The sequence below is a fragment of the Lipophrys pholis genome, assembly GCF_963383615.2.
Source record: "Lipophrys pholis genome assembly, chromosome: 5".
Classification (NCBI taxonomy): Eukaryota; Metazoa; Chordata; class Actinopteri; order Blenniiformes; family Blenniidae; genus Lipophrys; species Lipophrys pholis.
Window position 1 is genome coordinate 10550188 of NC_137628.1, and position 19013 is coordinate 10569200.

At 42.3% G+C, this 19013-nt stretch overlaps 1 protein-coding gene across 1 annotated transcript; it reads left to right on the plus strand.

The window, feature by feature from the left end:
* Window positions 1-936: 936 nt before the first annotated feature.
* On the plus strand, window positions 937-7883 carry dla (deltaA; the record flags this gene model as incomplete). The annotated part of the gene is made up of 11 exons (XM_080463601.1): window positions 937-990; window positions 1137-1439; window positions 1734-1794; window positions 1891-2148; window positions 3247-3307; window positions 3423-3553; window positions 4991-5160; window positions 5452-5668; window positions 5784-6564; window positions 6665-6773; window positions 6871-7883. 11 exons carry the CDS (start codon window positions 937-939, stop codon window positions 6874-6876), a joined length of 2151 nt encoding a protein of 716 aa, XP_080319727.1. The 3' UTR covers window positions 6877-7883.
* Window positions 7884-19013: the final 11130 nt, after the last annotated feature.

Here is a 19013-nt window from a genome sequence, read left to right on the forward strand (position 1 = left end):
GTTTACTTGTTAAAATAACAGAAAGGGGTTGATTGCTCCTGCATATGAAAATTGTGAAGAAACTTTGTGAAAGATTCACTTCAACTGGATTCAGCCTGAAGGATCGAGTCACTACTTCCCTTTCAAACTTTTCACCTCGGACAGAAAAACCCTGCCACACGTCCCAGTGTGTGTGTGTGTGTGTGTGTGTGTGTGTGTGTGTGTGTGTGTGTGTGTGTGTGTGTGTGTGTGTGTGTGTGTGTGTGTGCGCGCGCTGCCAGAGGAGGAATAAGGAGGCTGTTCGGGTTACTGCTTGCACCGGGATCCCATTGTGGAGAGCCGGGCCAGATTGGGAGGCGAAGCTGGGGAGGAGGAGGGAGGAGGAGGGGGAGGAGGCCATTTGCATGTTATTACCATAGCATGTGTCAGGCCGTATATAACAGGCTGCAGGCGGCCTTGGCTGGAGACAGAGGCACAGTTCACAGTGAGGAAAAGACATTGGAAGGTAGAAGGAAGCATGTTGGACCAATGACAAATCCGTCCTTGGTTTAGACCAATACCTTCATAGTTAGGAATCCATTAAAATAAAAAAAAAAATAATAATAACAATATTGATAATAACCTGGCTGCAACAAATAGGAACACGTGTTTTTTTCCATTTTTACGCACTGGATTTACTCATTTTACGGAACTTGAGGACTTCTTTTTTAAGCATCTCGTTGTGACTTTTTTCCTTTTGAGTGAAGCTTTTGGATTGAAGATTTTGGGATTTACTCTTTGGGCTCTCCGGGATATGAGTGAGAGAAGCGTGGTTGATGAAACCATCCTGTGAGGAGACTGAAACGAGTTCGATGCATCTTCCTCAGAGGCTCTGAACGGAGGAGGCACCCTGAGGACAAGCCGAGCCCCGAGACGTTTTATTTTATTTATTTATTATTTATTATGTATTTATTTAATATGGGGCGCGCCATCCTGCTGACTCTTGCCGTCATGTCCATGCTTCTGTGTCAGGTAAGCTTCTGAATTTTTATTTGGTCTAAACAATGAATGGCACCCCGCTCTCCCTCTTGTCCCCCCACACTACCACCCACCACCACCCCCACCCCACCACTGCCGTGTGCGCACGGTTGACGATAATCCGTTCCTCTCCTCCGCAGGCGTTTTGTTCGGGAGTTTTTGAGTTGAAGTTGCAGGAGTTTCTCAACAAGAAGGGAATACAGGGCAACAGGAACTGCTGTAAAGGAGGCCTGACGTCGTCTTTCCAGCAGCAGTGCGAATGTAAAACCTTCTTCAGGATCTGTCTCAAGCACTATCAGCCCAACGCCTCCCCGGAGCCCCCGTGCACCTACGGCGGTGCTGTGACGCCCGTCCTCGGCTCCAATTCCTTCCAGGTCCCCGACGCCATCCCAGAGAGTTCGTTCAGCAACCCTGTCAGGATAAACTTTGGCTTCACGTGGCCGGTAATTACAGCCATTCATGTCACTTTTCACTACAGTAGGAACTGAGGCTGCCAGATGGCGCCATTTCTGGTCAAATCCGTGCGTAAAAATGCGCACTGACACGATTTGTGACCGCAGAACTTTTTGGAGCCACAGAGCGCACAAAGTTTGCAGGTGTTTGGTTTCCCGTATCGAGTTAGACAGTTTGTGTATTGAGCACATTGAGAGTATGGCACAATCGCCTCGGGCGTGTAGCTGATGTTATCGCCACATCTCCGCTGGCCACCTGTCTCACGAAGCCATTTGTGTTCCCAGGGGACCTTCTCGCTGATCATTGAAGCATTACACACCGATTCCAAAGAAGACCTCTCTACAGGTAGGAACAAAGCCCCACACGTTTCACCCATTTCATTCATTCTATTAAAAACAAAAACACCCCACTCACCTTCTCGACATAATGTGCGCACTGTAGAGAACCCGGAGCGGGTGATCAGCACCATGACCACACAGAGGCACCTCACAGTGGGAGAGGAGTGGTCCCAGGACCTGCACACGGGGGGCAGGACCGAGCTCAAGTACTCCTATCGCTTCGTGTGCGATGAGCACTACTACGGGGACGGATGCTCGGTGTTTTGCCGGCCGAGAGACGACGCCTTTGGACACTTCACGTGCGGAGAGCGCGGAGAGATCGTGTGCGACGCCGGGTGGAAGGGCCAGTACTGCACTGAACGTGAGTTATCAAGTGTTTTTGTAAAAGTGTGCGTACAACTGTTGACAATCTTAAAAGCTCACATCTCAGTACTGATGTGGAAAAGGAACTACAAAAATAGTAAGAGTTGTATTTTTTGTGCGTTTTATTTGCTTGAAGTGAAAACAAGTTGTAAAAGTTAATATCCATTTTGGATATGTAGTCAGATCGTCAGAGTGCCGTTAGAAGGCAACTTGCGCGTAAACACCACGCTCACTCCCCCTCTTTTCCCCTCTCTCACTCACTCACACACACACACACACACACACACACACACACACACACACACACACACACACACACACACACACACACACACACACACACACACACACACACACACACACGACCACTTGATTTATTCTAAGGAAAGTTTTGGGGAATAATCTCACGCGTGCCATAAATTTACATGCTGCCTTCCGATTGGCTGGTGGGGGAGTGGCCCGGGCGCTGATTGGCTGAGGCGGGGGAGGTATTGTTTGAAGTGGGCAGCTGCCGGCAGAGAGGAGACAATGGAGCAGCTGTCGCGCACTGGCAACACACTCGCCAGCTGTCCACTCTTATCTGCCCCAATCCGAGACATTAAGGGGAGTGTGTGTGTGTGTGTGTGTGTACGCACACAGAATGAATAAAAGAGTTTTGACCCGCAGCGAAGAAGAAAAAGAGAGGGAGCGGGAGAAAGAGAGGGAGAGAGACAGGGTGGATACAGGGGGGCTTGCATGCGTGTGTGTGTGTGCGTGTGTGCGTGTGTGTGTGTGTGTGTGTGTGTGTGTGTGTGTGTGTGTGTGTGTGTGTGTGTGTGGGTGTGTGAGTGTGTGAGTGTGTGAGTGTGTGAGTGTGTGTGCGCGCGCGCGCACACATACACATTTACATTCACTCCCTCCTTTGTCTGCACTATGTTAAGTTGAAAATTCTTCCACGGTGATAAAAAAATTGAGTTTAAGGTAACAGCAAATGGTTTTATGAGACTTTTTTTATATTCATTACTTTATTAGATATAGGTGGACGTTTCTTATCTGCAGAAGGAAAATGAGCTTTTTCTCACTTCACCTCACCAAAAGTTTCTTTCTCTTTGCACAGCAATCTGCCTGCCAGGATGTGATGAGGAGCACGGCTTCTGCGAGAAACCCGGAGAGTGCAAGTAAGTTTCCCCCCTCAGAAGCTCACTGGGGCATCAATTAATTAGGGGAGGAGGGGGACGCCATAGGTAACCTGAGTGGACTGACCAGTGTTCCCTCCTAATTGGACAACAACAGGTGCAGAGTGGGATTCAAAGGCCGCTACTGCGATGAGTGTATCCGTTACCCGGGCTGCCTGCACGGGACCTGCCAGCAGCCCTGGCAGTGCAACTGTCAGGAGGGATGGGGAGGACTCTTCTGCAACCAAGGTGAGGACAGACTGACTGACAGGAGCTGCCAAAGGAGGCAGAGCATCTTTTCAAAAGGCCAGGCTGCATCAGCATCCCACTAAAGAAAGTCTTAATTGACAATAGAAATGAAGTGTAGGACAGTAATTTGCACAAAGGTTCGAATTAACCCATTGAAATCAGAAGACTACACTCTAAAAACCAACAAGGTGGTGTGAATTTGTAATTTTCCAAAGTAAACTACAAAACTTGAGTAGTTTGCACACATATATGAGTTTCTTAAACTTCGAATTACACACTGATGTTAGAAAGTTCACTCTCAAAATGTTTTGTCGACAAGAAAATGTCACTTGTTCTGATTAATTTGCGATCAGTATAAAACCAAAGAATTTGCTCTCAGCTTTTAGGTCGCACATATGAAAACAAATCAGCATTAAGTTGAATCAAGCTAAGTTTTAGTTAGACAATTGACGTTGTATGAACTTGGAACTTATGAACTGTCATTTTTTGGCTTTCTTTTTTTTTTTTTACACATTTTTAAGTCAAAGCGGACCAGTTAACATTAGATAAAACCAACGAACCACTTATTTTCCCCATCCATCTCATCCAAACCACAAAAGACTTATCTCGCTGTCTGTATCAGTACAAACACAAGTTGAACTACCAGAGCATCAAGTTGCATCAACTTTTCAAGTTGTAGAATGTTGATTCGTAGTTAAATTCGTAGCTGAAAATGAAATATCTGTGTGTACTTTACATTAATTGGATCAAGATACCAAAAACTCTAAGCTCAACTTATTAGGTAGACATTTAATGTAAATATTTATTATATTAAGCACCTAGGTAGATCAACTCAAACTTTAAAGAAGTTTCAAACATAAAATAAGAACAAAAAACATATTTTAAGTTGTAGAAACTTAAAAAGTCTTATTCTAGTTCAATCAACATAAATCTCTGGGACATTACAAGTTGTACAATCCTAATTGTTAGTGACAAGGTAAGATCATAAGTAAAACCAACAAGCTATGCATGGATATTCTAAGATAATCTGTTAATGAAAGTTACCTGAAGTGAGCACTTTACTGAATTAATGTGTCTTTTTAAAGTAACCAAGCTGATTTATGTAAAGACTGAAGAGGCAGGAGAGCAGATTTTTGTTAAGTTTGACATTTACACAGTTAAATCTGTAACACTATTCGATGAAATATAAGACAATCAGTGGAAAACACAGATATGAGTCAGTAAGACATTAAACGGTATCAGCATGGTGGAAAAGAAACAACAACAACAGAGCAGCAGCTGTCTTCTCTCTGAGACAGGAGGTCAGGACAGAAAAAAGAAAAACACCACTGGAAGAAGAGAAAGACCCAAGTGTACCAGAAGACAAAAAGACATTCTGTGGCCGCTGCCATTTGTTGTGCTGTGGCTAATCCACATGTGCTGCCTGTGTCTTTCCAGATCTCAACTACTGCACTCACCACAAACCCTGTATGAATGGAGCCACTTGTAGCAACACTGGCCAGGGGAGCTACACCTGTTCCTGCCGGCCGGGCTTCACTGGGGCCAGCTGTGAGACCCAGGTCAACGAATGCGCTGGAAACCCCTGCCGCAACGGAGGAAGCTGCACCGTAAGTGTTGTTCTAATCTTCATAATAAGAATAGGGACATGCTCTTAAACGGGGGCTCAGTGCCAGTGATGTGTGAATGCAGGCTGGCAGCTCGCCTTCATTCCTTCCAATCCACCTTGTCTGTTTTTACTATTTCCAAACGAAGCAGAAATGCTTCCAAACAACTAAACAATGGAGCAAATGAAGCGCGCGAAGAGATGACATACAAAAGGGAGCCGTTTGGAGCAGATGTAGGAAGCACGGAGACACGTCTTGATGTCAAGTCTGTTCTATTTTCTTCCCCCCCCGCAGGATTTGGAAAACACATATACCTGCACTTGCCCTCACGGTTTCTATGGCAACAACTGTGAGCTCAGCGCCATGACGTGCGCCGACGGGCCTTGCTCCAACGGTGGCCGCTGTAGTGACAACCCAGAGGGAGGGTACTTCTGCCAGTGCCCCACCGGGTACGCAGGGTTCAACTGTGAGAAGAAGATTGACCACTGCACCTCCGGCCCTTGCTCCAACGGTAAGAGAGGCAACATAGTCAAATCTCATGGAATTCATCCTGGAGATGCATCGAAACTTTACTGCATATTGCCTTTAGAACAGTCCCTGATGAAAGTCTCTGTCATTGTCCTCAGGTGCACGTTGTGTGGATCTTGTCAACTCGTACTTGTGTCAGTGCCCAGATGGTTTTACCGGATTGAACTGTGACCACACTGGAGACGAGTGCTCAGCATACCCTTGTCAAAATGGGGGTACTTGCCAAGAAGGTATCGATGGCTACACCTGTAACTGCCCGCCAGGGTACACTGGCCGCAACTGCAGCTCCCCCATCAGCCGCTGTGAACACAACCCATGCCACAATGGCGCCACCTGCCACGAAAGAAATAACCGTTACGTCTGTGCATGCGCTCCTGGATACGGTGGCAGGAACTGTCAGTTCTTGCTTCCAGAACATGCTGCGATCCGCGGCTCAGAAGTGCCTTGGATGGCCATCGGGTCCGGAGTGGCCCTTGTGCTGCTGCTGTTGGCAGGGTGCGCCGTGCTGGTTGGATTTTTTCGATCCAAAGTACAGCGCGACAGTCAAATAGAAACTGTGTGTGAAGGAGAGACAATAAATAACCTCACCAACAACTGTCACCGCAGTGACAGGGACTTGGCGATCAGCGTGATGCCGACGCCGGGTGTAAAAAATATCAACAAGAAGATGGACTTCTGCAGCGGTGATCCCGATGAGGGATCTTCACCAGGGAGGACCAGCTACAAGAGCCGCCATCCACCCGCAGACTACAACCTCGTACATGAGGTCAACTATGAGCAGGCAGCTAAGGAAGCCATGCTGGAAGCAGCCTGCGAGGACAAGTGCCAATCCCTGGACTCGTTTGAGTTTGAGGAGAAACGCAGCAAACGTTTAAAATGGTAAAGATTCACTTCCAAAACACTGACAAGTCCATTGGAAAGAAGCAACAGAGGGGCCAGAATGGTAAAGCTAATGTCTGTTTTCTTTTCTTCTCTAAAGCGATGCATCAGAAAACAAAGCCCCAGAACTGTCTGCATGTGCGGACACCAAGTACAAATCTGTGTTTGTGATGTCAGAGGAAAAGGACGAATGTATAATTGCAACTGAGGTAAGTTTTCAATCCTCACTGTTTTGAGTGGACGTCACCTTTTCGTTAGTTGTGGAATCAACAGATGCTAACGTTTGCTGTCCTTCTGTGTCCTCAGGTGTAACGAGCCACCAATGGGCTGCCCGTTGCTCATTTATGGGAGAGTTTTTATGCTCCTTCAGATGCTGCTCTAACCCTAGGGGGAGGTGTCCCGCCTTGAGACTGCTGCTGATACTGAGACGTTTAACTGATATTCAGAGTGAGCTGGTTCTCTACTGGAAACTAAGCGCAGCCAGCAGCGGCATGTGGGATAGGAACTGGCAGGGTAAAAACATGAAAGAAAATCAAAGAAAAAAAGTTTACAAATACTTCTTAGCTCTCTGTTTCCATGCCTTTCCCCTGGAGAGGCGTCGCGGTAGATAAATAACAGAGCGTGATTGAAGCTACAAGTTTGCCTGTTGCAACATTTGCACCCGGACCTTTTCTCTAACCCACACGCCGTTGCTGAGCGCAGGAACTGCATCAAACGGTGGATGTTTGGCCATACTGGCCTGTTCTTCATGAGGCTGTTCACATGGGCTGTGCTCCCATCACCACACCTGTGAAGACTGTATGTATACTTGATCACTGTGTTAAACTGAAGTGCGTTTTCTTCCCCTGAGCCCTCCAAACCATTTATGACATAGTATTGTTCATTTATTTGTTCTTTTCTTGTTTGGGACATGAAAAAAAAAATCCTTTGTCTTAATTAAATAAAAATGTTGCTTTTTTGATGCAGATTGTCCTTTTTGTAAAATAAAGAAAGAGAAAAAAAACCCAAGAAAAAAGTTATGATTTAAAATTATGATTTAATTTAAGTTAATTTAATGATTTTGTGTTATTTTTATTTTGTATGGTATATTTGTGATGTATGTTATGATTATTTAAGTTGCTTTTTTAATGATATTTTTGCAAAGGCACTTCAGGTCAATGGGACTTTGTTTTTTTGTTTTGTTTTTGTTTTTTTAAGAAAATGTTATTTAAGAGGGATTGTACTGTACAAATTGTTATGTTACTGTCTCCTTTACCATTTTTGAATGAAGGAATTAGCCAAGACTATTTTTCCAAATAAATATTGCTAAACGTGAAATCTTAATTGCGTCTCAACTTTTGTTTCGTCCATCTGCGAGTTCTCTGAAAAACACTTCTTCAGGGGTCTGTGAGCAAAGTTAATCAGTAACATCTGTTGTCTTCCCCTGGCGACCCCATGGTGGGCTTTTCTATGCCCACGCTGTTGGCGACTGCCAGAAGTTGAAAGTGTCTCCCTGGAGACAGGAGAGGGGACCTATTCAGAAAAAAACAATGTGCCTACACGAGATTTACCACTGCTATTCCTCCTCCAAAAGAACACGTCAGGTAATTCATGGCTCTAAAATTCAGATCAATGTCGAGTAAACGCCTCCAGAACATCCAGTACTTTGGTGTTTTAGGGTTTCCTCCCTCTCCTTTTTCACTAAAGCTAAATTCAACTGAGCTTTCGATTGTAAATAACTTTTCACAAAAGTTTGGTCGCATTTGAAAGCATCGGTCTAAAATAAAAAATAAAGAATAAAAAAAACCTGTACTGGTCACCTCTTTAAATCCCTCTCAGTTTTCTTTCTTGATGGCCCCCACAAAGACGTTGATTGTGCTCAGACGCAAATAACTGTAAATCATCGCCCCGGTAAGAAGTCGGCCTACGGACAGGAGGGGGAGAGTGAGGGGTGGGTCTATAACCGGGCGGCATTATAGGAGCAGACTTCGGCACAGACAATGATGGAATTGACAATGGCTGCACACAAAAGGCCACCCTTGGGAGAGCCTGTGTGTCCCTCGGCATGCTGGGAGAAAAGAGAGTAACAGGAACAGATGTTGTTGAGTAACAGATGCCTTCTGGCCAGAGTTCAGCCACCACCAGGCCAGACTTTCAAAGAGCCCCAACAGTAGAAAGAAAAACCCCAAAGAGATCATCTATTAGCCGTCCAGAACAGACAGCTTTTACATTGTCCCTCTGATAGATTTGATAAGAGAACATCTGAGGGGACTTCTGCTCTGAGTGACAAAGAAACTCAACAAACTCAATCAGGAATCAGCAGGATTACTGGAAAATTGGTCACACTGACGGAAAATACAAAACTCACAACTTTTCATGCCAATATCACGTAAATAAGATTCTGTTCACGATGAAACCGTTATACCTTATATTCAACAACAACATTGTACTGAACCGAACTGAGATGATCGTAAAGCTCAGTGCACATCCAGAATTGAGTGAAGGAGTGAATCCCCCCTCAAAAAACTGCATGAAAACAGTTTATGGTTCAGGCACCATGCAGACTTTAAGTAGCAACAGTTTGCATTCTCATTTGATTCATTAACTTGGAGAATAAAAAGTATTTAAACCTTTTTTATAACACATTTTGCATTCATGTACAAACATAAGAGGACAAAACCCAACGTGTGTGACTCAAAAATACTCAAACTTATATTTCATGTATTTTTTTTTTTTTAATGCGGTTCCTGGTGCTCTACAACATCATGACTGTGTTCTCCTTCCTAAAATGCACAATTCAATAAACCTCTGTAGCAATGTTAAGGCTTTTAAACTACTACTACTACTCTTACTACTACTACTACGACTACTACTACTACTACTACTACTGAACTACTATCAATGGACAGTGAAAAGAGCCGAGTGGTGAGTGCAGGCTTGGCTTTTCTCCCACAGTCCAAAAATAAGTGTTGGATATTATTGGTGTTGAATAATGTGAATATAAGTGTGTGTAGTTGTCTGTCTTTGTTTGGGATGGACTGATAATCGGTCCAGTTTGTACTCCAGATCAGTTCCAGCCCATTTTAGATGAATAGGTAAACATGGATGTTTTTCTTGAACACAGCCAGTAGATATTCACAGTGCTGCTGGAAGTAGGAACAGAAACTAAAAATGAGAACTATTCGAACCTCCTTTAAAACTTCAATCAGTGTCTTTGAGTAGTTTCTGATCAGAGCTGCTCACGAAAATTTGCAACATTCTTCTTTCTAAAACTGCCTCGGCTCAGCCAGGATCTGCTGCCAACAAATCTGAGGCAACACATTTCCTCCGAGGAGTCCCTCGTCATGAGCTGCATTTCAACTTCCCTTCCATATATTCAATTAGTTTATGGAAATTTGGATTTCCTCTCTACATATGGAGGTTTCACTATATGTATGTAAGTTTTTGTTGATGCATTACGTACAACCATTGTTTTTATCATTTTAATGTTTATGGACACAAATACATACAACTGATATACATTCACATGTATATGTATTTTTTTATTTAGGCTGTCATTTGTTATATAAAATCTCAATTGTAGTCATTCGTGTTGATCTCTCTTCCTCGCTCTCTACTTAGATATGATTATATTTTCATTCTAATATATCCTTTGTTTACTGTTGAATTATATTTTTATACAAGCAAATTTGATTTGACTTCATCTCGCAGAATTTTCATTCTAATGTTCATTCTAATATTCATATTATCCAGCTTTTCAACACATGGGTTTCATTCGTCTAAAACATTGTATTCAAAGTTTATTGACTCATATGAGCTACATTCAGAATATGCTGTGTCTGTGTGAGCTGGACTGGCTTCGCCCACACATGCCCATCTTGGGAAGAGGAGGAAGTACTTCCTCTCGTGGCGCCATGTGCCAGAGCAAAACTGCCTAATTGTGGGAGGGTCAAAAGGGAGGGCCTACCTTGATTGGGATTGGCTAAACCCCTGATGACACTGTATAGGGTTTGATTTCTGATTGGCTGGTTGGAGCAACATACTTTTTAAAAACTGACAAAAGCCAGTGAGAGAGATGACAGACTTTCTTCACTTCTGTGGTGTCATTCCAGGTATGGAGACGTATATTACTGTTGAAAAACCGTTAGAAAGTTAATTTTGCATTTTTCATCCAGTATATTTATTTTTCAGTTTATGAAAAGTTTAGCTGTATAGTCAGAAGCATACATCGTACAGATTAATGCATTTTCCAAATCTTCTATTTCGAAGCTTCACAGTATCTGCACTGTTTTTGTTTATGTTTTAGCTGATGTCACTTGTGGGTTGTCAGGTGGGTGTTGCCGGTGTTGGTTGATTGAATGGGCTTATATTCACCTGTGCGACAGAGGAGAAGGAGAGGGGGTGAGTTGGGATTGTGTATTTTCTGTTGTGCTGTTTGTATATCTCCCCCTACATATTGTGAATGATTTCAAGTAGCGCACTGTTACTTAGTCGTACTAAAACATCAACATTATCTACATACAGTGTTTGTATTCATCGTAAGTCATTTCATCATATATTCCCCTGATGCTGTGCAGCCCTGCTAGATATTAAGGCTCCTACGCACCGCACGATTTTAACAATCGTATAACTGCAGTTAGCCACACTGTACAGCACAAACCTAACAAACTTTAGGCGACGACATGAAGTTTGCTGTGTCACGATTGTACGATGAAAAGCTGAATTGCAGCCTATGATAATGTGATTGCACTAGAATATGTAATTGTGCATGGATAACGCGTCATAAACATAAATATGAATGGAGCGTTCGCCAATTCTACAAAGTGAGCTCGAAGTAAGCGCTTGTTAGTGTTGGGCTGAAGAGTCCAGTGAACTGTTTCCCAAAGTTTCTCCCCCAAAGGAGAATCACCAGGGACAATGAACAGGCCATAAAACAGCAGGGGAGCGAGCCAGACCATGAGGCCAATGAGGATGCTCGAATCCGACCCGAACACCACAGGGGTCCGAAATTCTAGCCTGGGTGAAACTTCCCCTACCAAATCTCTCTGCTTCTCAATCTAATCTTCGAGGGAGACACATGTCTCTGCCTCAGGATGATGAAGAGAGCACCCAGTAAGTCCAAAAGAACCACCAACGCCAGCCCGCTGGACGAGCAGGACCCAGTTTGGACTACAACTTCTGTTTTCCTCTATTTTTCCTGTTTTTGGGGGATTCTGGAGACCAGAGCCATCGTCTCCTCCAAAATCATCCTCTCAGCTGTCCACTCCTGCAGCTGAAGCCAAGCTTCTGAATTCAGGATGCTGAATTCAGACCCGGTAACAAACAGTTACCACCGCCTCCCAGAACCAACAGAACCACGGACGGTGCTTTTCAGCCAGAACCGGAGGGTGAGAGCTTTTGTCTGGGCAGAGATATATTGTTAGAATGATGTTCTGTTGAAAATGCAATGTATTTCAATGTGCCGCTCAGAAGGCCGCAGCATCTCATATGTTTGTGTACGCGCGTTCACGCGCACCAACCAAGTCCAGGACTCTGGTTTTCCACCTCAGAACCAGAGGTCCAAGTGAGCTCCAGGCCCACTGGGAGCTCTGTGTGGAGGACCCAGGGTTCAGAACCGAGCCTCACAGAATTCTCTGTCTTTCTCTTGTCTTCCTCCTCTCTCATTCTCCCCCTTTCTCCACTAACCCGGATCTCCTTACAGCCCTGCTCTCTTATCTGATCAAGATAAGCTCAAGACACACACTACTGCATGTAGCACCAAGGTGTTACCTGCTGCAAGGGCAGATCTGCTTCGATCACAAGAGTCCTAACTGCACGTCCCGACCTCCACTTAGGACTCCGGCGCTCAGAACCGGGCCAACGGAACCGCCCGTTCGTTACGCCCGTTCGTTACGCCCTCGGTAGACTAACTTGCTCCGAGACCGCCCTCGCGCATGCACGCTCGACGGACGTCTTGTTTATCTGGCCGCTAAGCAATCGCCGCGTCCCCAGAAAGAGCGAGTCAAATGCCTCTAGTGGTCGCATGGGTCATCACAATCCCTCTTGACATCCACCTGGTGGACACATCAAGTCATTGCGCTCTCCCTCTGCACGCCGTCGCACACCCCTAGTGGTCGTCACAGTCAACGCATTGACCCGCCGACGTCTGCCTCCACCTGGTGGACGTTCGAAGTCATTACACCCACTCACTTCAGACCCCCCCCCCCACACACGCACACACACACACTCTTTGTACATAGTGTTTGCTGTTTAATAGATTAGATCTCCGTGTTAGATGTCATTTGCTATTTGAATGTGTTGATTTATGAGATGATTTCAGAATTATTTATGAATTAATACATTTTTATTAATAAATGCCTGTTAGCTGAATTGAACGCTTCTTGGTGATTATTGTGTATTTATTGTTGACAATTCACTGGTTTGTAACAGTCTGTGCTCGGATCTCACACCTTCCAATTTATTTAAGATTGTTATATTTTATGCAGAATTATTAACTAACTTAAATAAACTTTTTACAAACGAGACTATTTCCAGTTTATCTGGTGGTCCCCCAATTTATTATTAATACATAAATAACAAATTTATGCAAATTAACACTTTTTTTATTAAATAATTTTTGATAATTTATTCATTTTCCCCCTCTTTTTAAGTAATTACTCAATTACTTTAGTTGTTAATGAGTAAATGACCATTTACCTCCATTAATAATTTCAATTTTTGATAAATTACTTCCAGTGATTTATTACTTTAAGTAATCCATTACTTACAGTGATTATATGCTAATAACCAACCATAAATCCCAACATTAGCATCTACTTGCATTTTACGTCAGCATTTATGATTATGGTCTTTCATTTTCAAACAAAAGACACTACATGTAAACATAAACAGCAGCAGTTGCGATCACTCCAAATATCTGACACTCTGAATTCTATCGCAGGTTGTCTTTAGTTGCAAGATGTACAGAGGGACGCAAGGTCACTGATTCAGAGCCGAGACCAAAGACATCGCCACGACTCCCGCAATCGCTGTCATCTGAGAAGGTTGAAAATGGCAGTGTATAACCACCTTAAAGAGACATTCATTTTGAACATGATGACATTTTGGTAATATATACAGATGAGCTTTGTGTGAAAGAAGTGAGACGGCAGACGAGCAGCTGGCTTGAAGCCATAGAAGACTTTTTATTTGGAGAAAGAAATCTTTGAAATCACTCATTTTTAAAATTCAATTAATTCATCGAGTACGACATCTAAGTTCTCAGAAAAAGTTAAAATCATGCCTTTAGTCTTTTTATACATAAAAGATGTAGTTGTACGATGACAAAGTATTTTTTTTTTCCTTTTTTTAATATAAAATGACCGTTTCCTCTTCTGACATATTTCAACCTCTGTTAAAGAAATATTAATGTAGAAAAAACAAGTATCATCCCTCTCAACAAAAAACAGAGAAACTAAACCGAACAGAACATAAAAGGCAAAAAACACAGTACGTTACGATGCGCTGACATGGCTTTGAAGCACACATATTACAGTACTGTACAAGGGTCCGCCTCAGACAAGATGCACCAGAAGCACGCTGCTTATTTACCAAACCCGGACCACAGCGTGCCGACGGCAGCTGGCAAATGAGGTAAAGATTTCCACAAAAAACAAAAAACAAAAGAGCACCAAGGTTTTGGCGATAAAAATTTGTGTATAGCTTATAACCGACAGCGAGTTGAGGGAGTTTCAGGCCAGCTGTTTTAATCAAAACTGGAGAAACAAACGTTTGCAAGAATCGGACGCCAGTGCACGCACGCTGCAGGCCCGCTCTGAGTAAATAAGCAGCTTTAATCCGTATTTAAGTGGGACATTTCATGTCAGTGTCATTATAGTGAGACCCAGGAGTTCAATCTCAGCTGGAGTCACTTTTTTTTTTTTGAATTAAAGTGACTTTTTTTTTTTTGTCAAATTATCTCATCACTCGCAAAGTTTTGACATGTCAGATGTCTCCACCGATAAAATCATGAAGCTTTAGTAAACTACTGAATACTAACAAACATGAAGGAAAATGAGCGGAAAGCAGGGACACATTAGGTCTTTCTTTTTTTTTCTTTTTCCTTTCAACATCACCTTAAAAGGTGCTTTTTTTTTTTTTTAAAAGAGAGAAAACAAAAATTAAGGAAAACAATCTTCGGCCAAATACTTTTGGGGACAACAACATCTAGTTCTAGGTAACATGATGTGCAAAATCAATTGTGCATAGAGATCAAATTGTAATAAATATTAAAGTGATAATCCACGTTATCACCAGATCGACTTTGTCAAAACTTGCAGGGGTGATTGTACATTTTTATGATTAATTTAGTTTTACTAAAACATTAAAAAGGTCTTTTTATTTTTAAATAGTGCTATGAGAAAAAAGCTTTTATTCATTTTCTTAAGCAACAAACACTTCCCATTTATTATTAACCAGAGCCCCAAAGGACAAACACAACCAAACACTCAATAAAAATCCTGATAAAAGTCACTGATTTGTCATAGTAATTCATCCGTTCGGACTTCCTCTGAATGGCTCTTTCACGTGTTAAATTTATTTTATTTTATTTTCTTGTTTTTCTATGTTCTGCCTTATTTCTGCATCAAAGAATCACATGAGCAACAGAGAACAAACTGAGCATTATAGTGATGTACAGGAATTCTTTTTTTTCTTCTTTTTACACAGAAGTACTTTAGCAAGCTTTCAGGAAAAAAAAGAAAAGAAAAAGAAAACAAACCAAAAATCCAAAAAGTAAACGGATCTATCTTCGCTTTCGTTCTCACTGTTTCTTCGTTTAGACGTAGCTTAAAAGATGTGAAGCATAATGCCTGTCTTTGGACCACCGAGGTAATTGTAGGCGTGTGTGTGTGTTTGTGTGTTATGTGTAAAACATGCTGAAATGTCTCCCAAAACATTTCATTTGAGTAAAATAGTGTCCCTCCGAGCCGCCGGGGGCTCATCCTGGTTCGAGGTATATGATCCTGGGGCCGAACGGTGGCGCCTGTGGAAAATGTTTCAAAGCGGTCTGATGGATGGTGGTGAATTTCATTCACGCTGCTGTGCATCAATACCCCCCCCCCCCCCACCCCCACCCTAGATTCATTCAACAGGTTTGTTCGCCTTCAATTCACTTAATTCAGGAGGTTCCTCTTTATATTTGCCGTTGAATAAGCAGAAATATGTAAAACGACCAGAGAACTGCAGACTTTTAAGGTGCTTTCTAACTTAAATTCTTTTAAAGAGTTTGACTGTGTGATGTGAAGAAGCTCCAAAATGTCTTTTTTCATTCACACGAAGCGAAGCTTCAACAAAAAGTGTCCCTTTTCTTATCATTTTTTAACAGTTCTCACTGTTATAAACATAGTACTTCTTTAGGCAACCAAAGATTGACATAACTCGTTCTCTTAAGAGAAATCCAAAAGGATTTTTTACAATTGTTTAAGTGCTACTGTCGTATTTTTTTTTTATCATTTTCAGAAGCTAAACACGACCTTTTAAAGGTTCATGTTGTGCCAGCAAAGTGCATCAGTTGTGAAGGTTAAATGCTAAAACCCACGAGCAGCTACTTTTGATGTGTTCGATTTAACCCTGTGATTTTAAGTCAATCAATCAATACAATCAGAAACATGCAATGCACAAATTATCCACCAACAATCACTTATTGATGCAAAGTAAAAGTACTTAATGTGTTTTATGGTAAAACTGTGAGTATGAAAGCAGATACAGCAGGGAACTTACTTATCTGTCAATCAGGTTATTGCATTTCATACATGATGCATCTAATAAAGCAACAGTCTGTTTATTATTTATCCAAACTAACTGAAGGTCCAAATGACAGAATTAGGTACAACTAGTAGAGATTCAGATATTTTGAACCTATACTGTGTCTTTAAATGTGCAACCTGCTACATCATGATGACTGATGGCTAGTTGAATGTTGCCATGGCAACCTCCTAAATAAATGTCTTTTTCTCATTGATTTGCATTAGAAACTGAACATTTCAGAGGAGAAACATACAATACATTTGGGGTTTTTGTGTGTGTGCCGAGATGTCCTGGAGACGATCATGGATGGGAATTCAAGTGACATTGAGCAGTTAGAGGATGATGATGATGATGAGGGACGGACTGAGGAAAACTCACACAGCAGAGATGAGGAGACCAGACAACAAAGCAGTAAGCAAGACGCAAAGTGGAAAGGAACGAGTATAAAAAGTAAAGGGAAAACGTTTTGAACCTCCAGATGTTGAGGAAGATTTACAAGACGGGCGTGAGTGGACGTCATACATGCATTTGAAAGATTCTATTACTGATGAAATGTTTGTACGGGGTGTAGAAAGAATGAACTCCGGTGAACGGAACTGTTGAAGAGATTCAGTAGATTCTGGGTAAGTATGTGTACGTGGGGTTACAACAGACTAGATACAGAAGATGTGACGCTGTCATGCAATATGGAAGAAATATATATTTCCTATGTATAAAATGACTTTAAACTAATCAAAACTCATAAATGCAAATTTATACCCCCCCCCCCCAATAACCACTACAATTTTATTAAATTGAACTTTTCCGGCGATTATTTGATGGTTCAGTCAATACAGTAGAGTTCAAATATTAGGGCCAGAACCGGCCACTAAATCAACAAGCCAATTGTAAAAAGTTTTTTTTTAAAGTTTTTTTTAGAATAGTGACACAACACTGAGACCTGAGCTGAGATATCAGTGATGCTGCGATGAAAGATAACGACCTTGATGTTATCAAACTAGTCTAAAAGCCGTGCTGTCAGGGGGAGTTCGTAAAAAACATGCATATGGACATCTCACTGTATTTTGCGCCAAAAGGTTATGTTAAAATTGGCTTCATGTTAGGATTGTTGACATTTTCTGTAGTAATTGTTTGTATTTCTTAGTGAATCTTCAGACATTTTATCAGGTATGCTGTGTCACAACAAAGAAAGCCTTTAAAGTTGAAATTTAAAGGTCAATATGGCACTATTTTGCCGGTCTGGCCCGCACAGGATGAAATTGTGCTGTATGTGGCCCGAGAACTAAAATGTGTTTCATACTCCTGATCTACAGGATTAAACTGTATAATGACGTAATACATTCAGAAGTTATAAAGAATGAATAGAGCAGCCAGTTTCATTTAGCCGCTTGCTAGGATGAGCTATCAAGTGAAAGTTCGGATCGGATTTCAGTTTCTTAACCTTCATGATGAGGTATGTAAAATGACTAAAATACTAACTCTGTGCTAGATTTCTGCCTGCCGTTATTTAAGGTAGGTTTTCATGACAAATTTACAATAACTTCACCACACTGACTCTTATGTCTTTGACTTGTTCACAGGGAAACATGCTAAGAACTCCTTGTATCTTGTTTTAAAGAAATGGCAGGCAAGCGAGCGTGTTTCCAGTTATCCCGTTTACACATTTTCAAGTGAAAATGGAAAACCTTCATTGGGTTTTGGGTGTTTGTTTACACGACAACAATGCTCGGAGCCACTGAAAACACAACTTTTTGAAAAATGCTCTCAACGTGGAACTCTTCTGAAATGCTGCTACTGCGCAACAGTAAACCCTATTTTTGCACACGCTCAGTAGATGCACAATAAGAACAGGGTTTCCTCCAGAGTGTCATGACTCCCAGTCGATGTTCTCTTGGGACTTGGCAGTTTTATAGTTGACAGTCACCGTAATAACAATCCAACTCGTTTCCGTGTAAAAAGACAGCGTTTTCAAAACGTTGCCATGTAAACACGAAACCATTCTGAAATGAAGACAAAAACAATGCATTTTCACTTGAAACGTTGTTGTGTAAATGGGGCCTCACTTGTATTCTGCCTTTCTTGCGACCATTGAAAAGAGGTAGAAACGAGGCGGAGTAATGGCAGCCCTCCGGTCTGCCTCCGTACCTTTTGACCCGACACTGAGGGAGAATAAAATGTGAATGTGAATGAGGCCGTTGTTGCTTATAGCTGAATAAGACTTTTAGCAGCTTATAGAAAAAGCTAAAGTTGATTCGAAACAGCAGTTTAACTGTTTGCTGTTGTTACTGAGGTATTAAACGTACGATAATGTAGAGTAGTTTGCATCAGTTAGCAGCCGTCTGAATCGTTTTTGATTCACAAACTGCAGGTTGTGACAGCTCTGTAGCTCTGAATAGTGGTGGATGCGTGTGTGACAGTTAAGACTTGTAGGTGAGAAAAACACTAATATTTGTGGTACTGACGAGCTGTCAACAAGTCCTGATATGTTCCTGTATTTGAGGAATAAACAATAAAGACTGAACTTCCATTAAATGAACTGAGGGCGAATCAAATCCCTGCACACCTCCCTCCCCTCCTCCCCCACTAATCACTGCATGCCACTTGACTTGCTTCTCCCTAATACTCCAACCTTCCACCCCACCCACACTGCCTCCACCTAAAAAGGTGAACCCTCCCACCCTCCC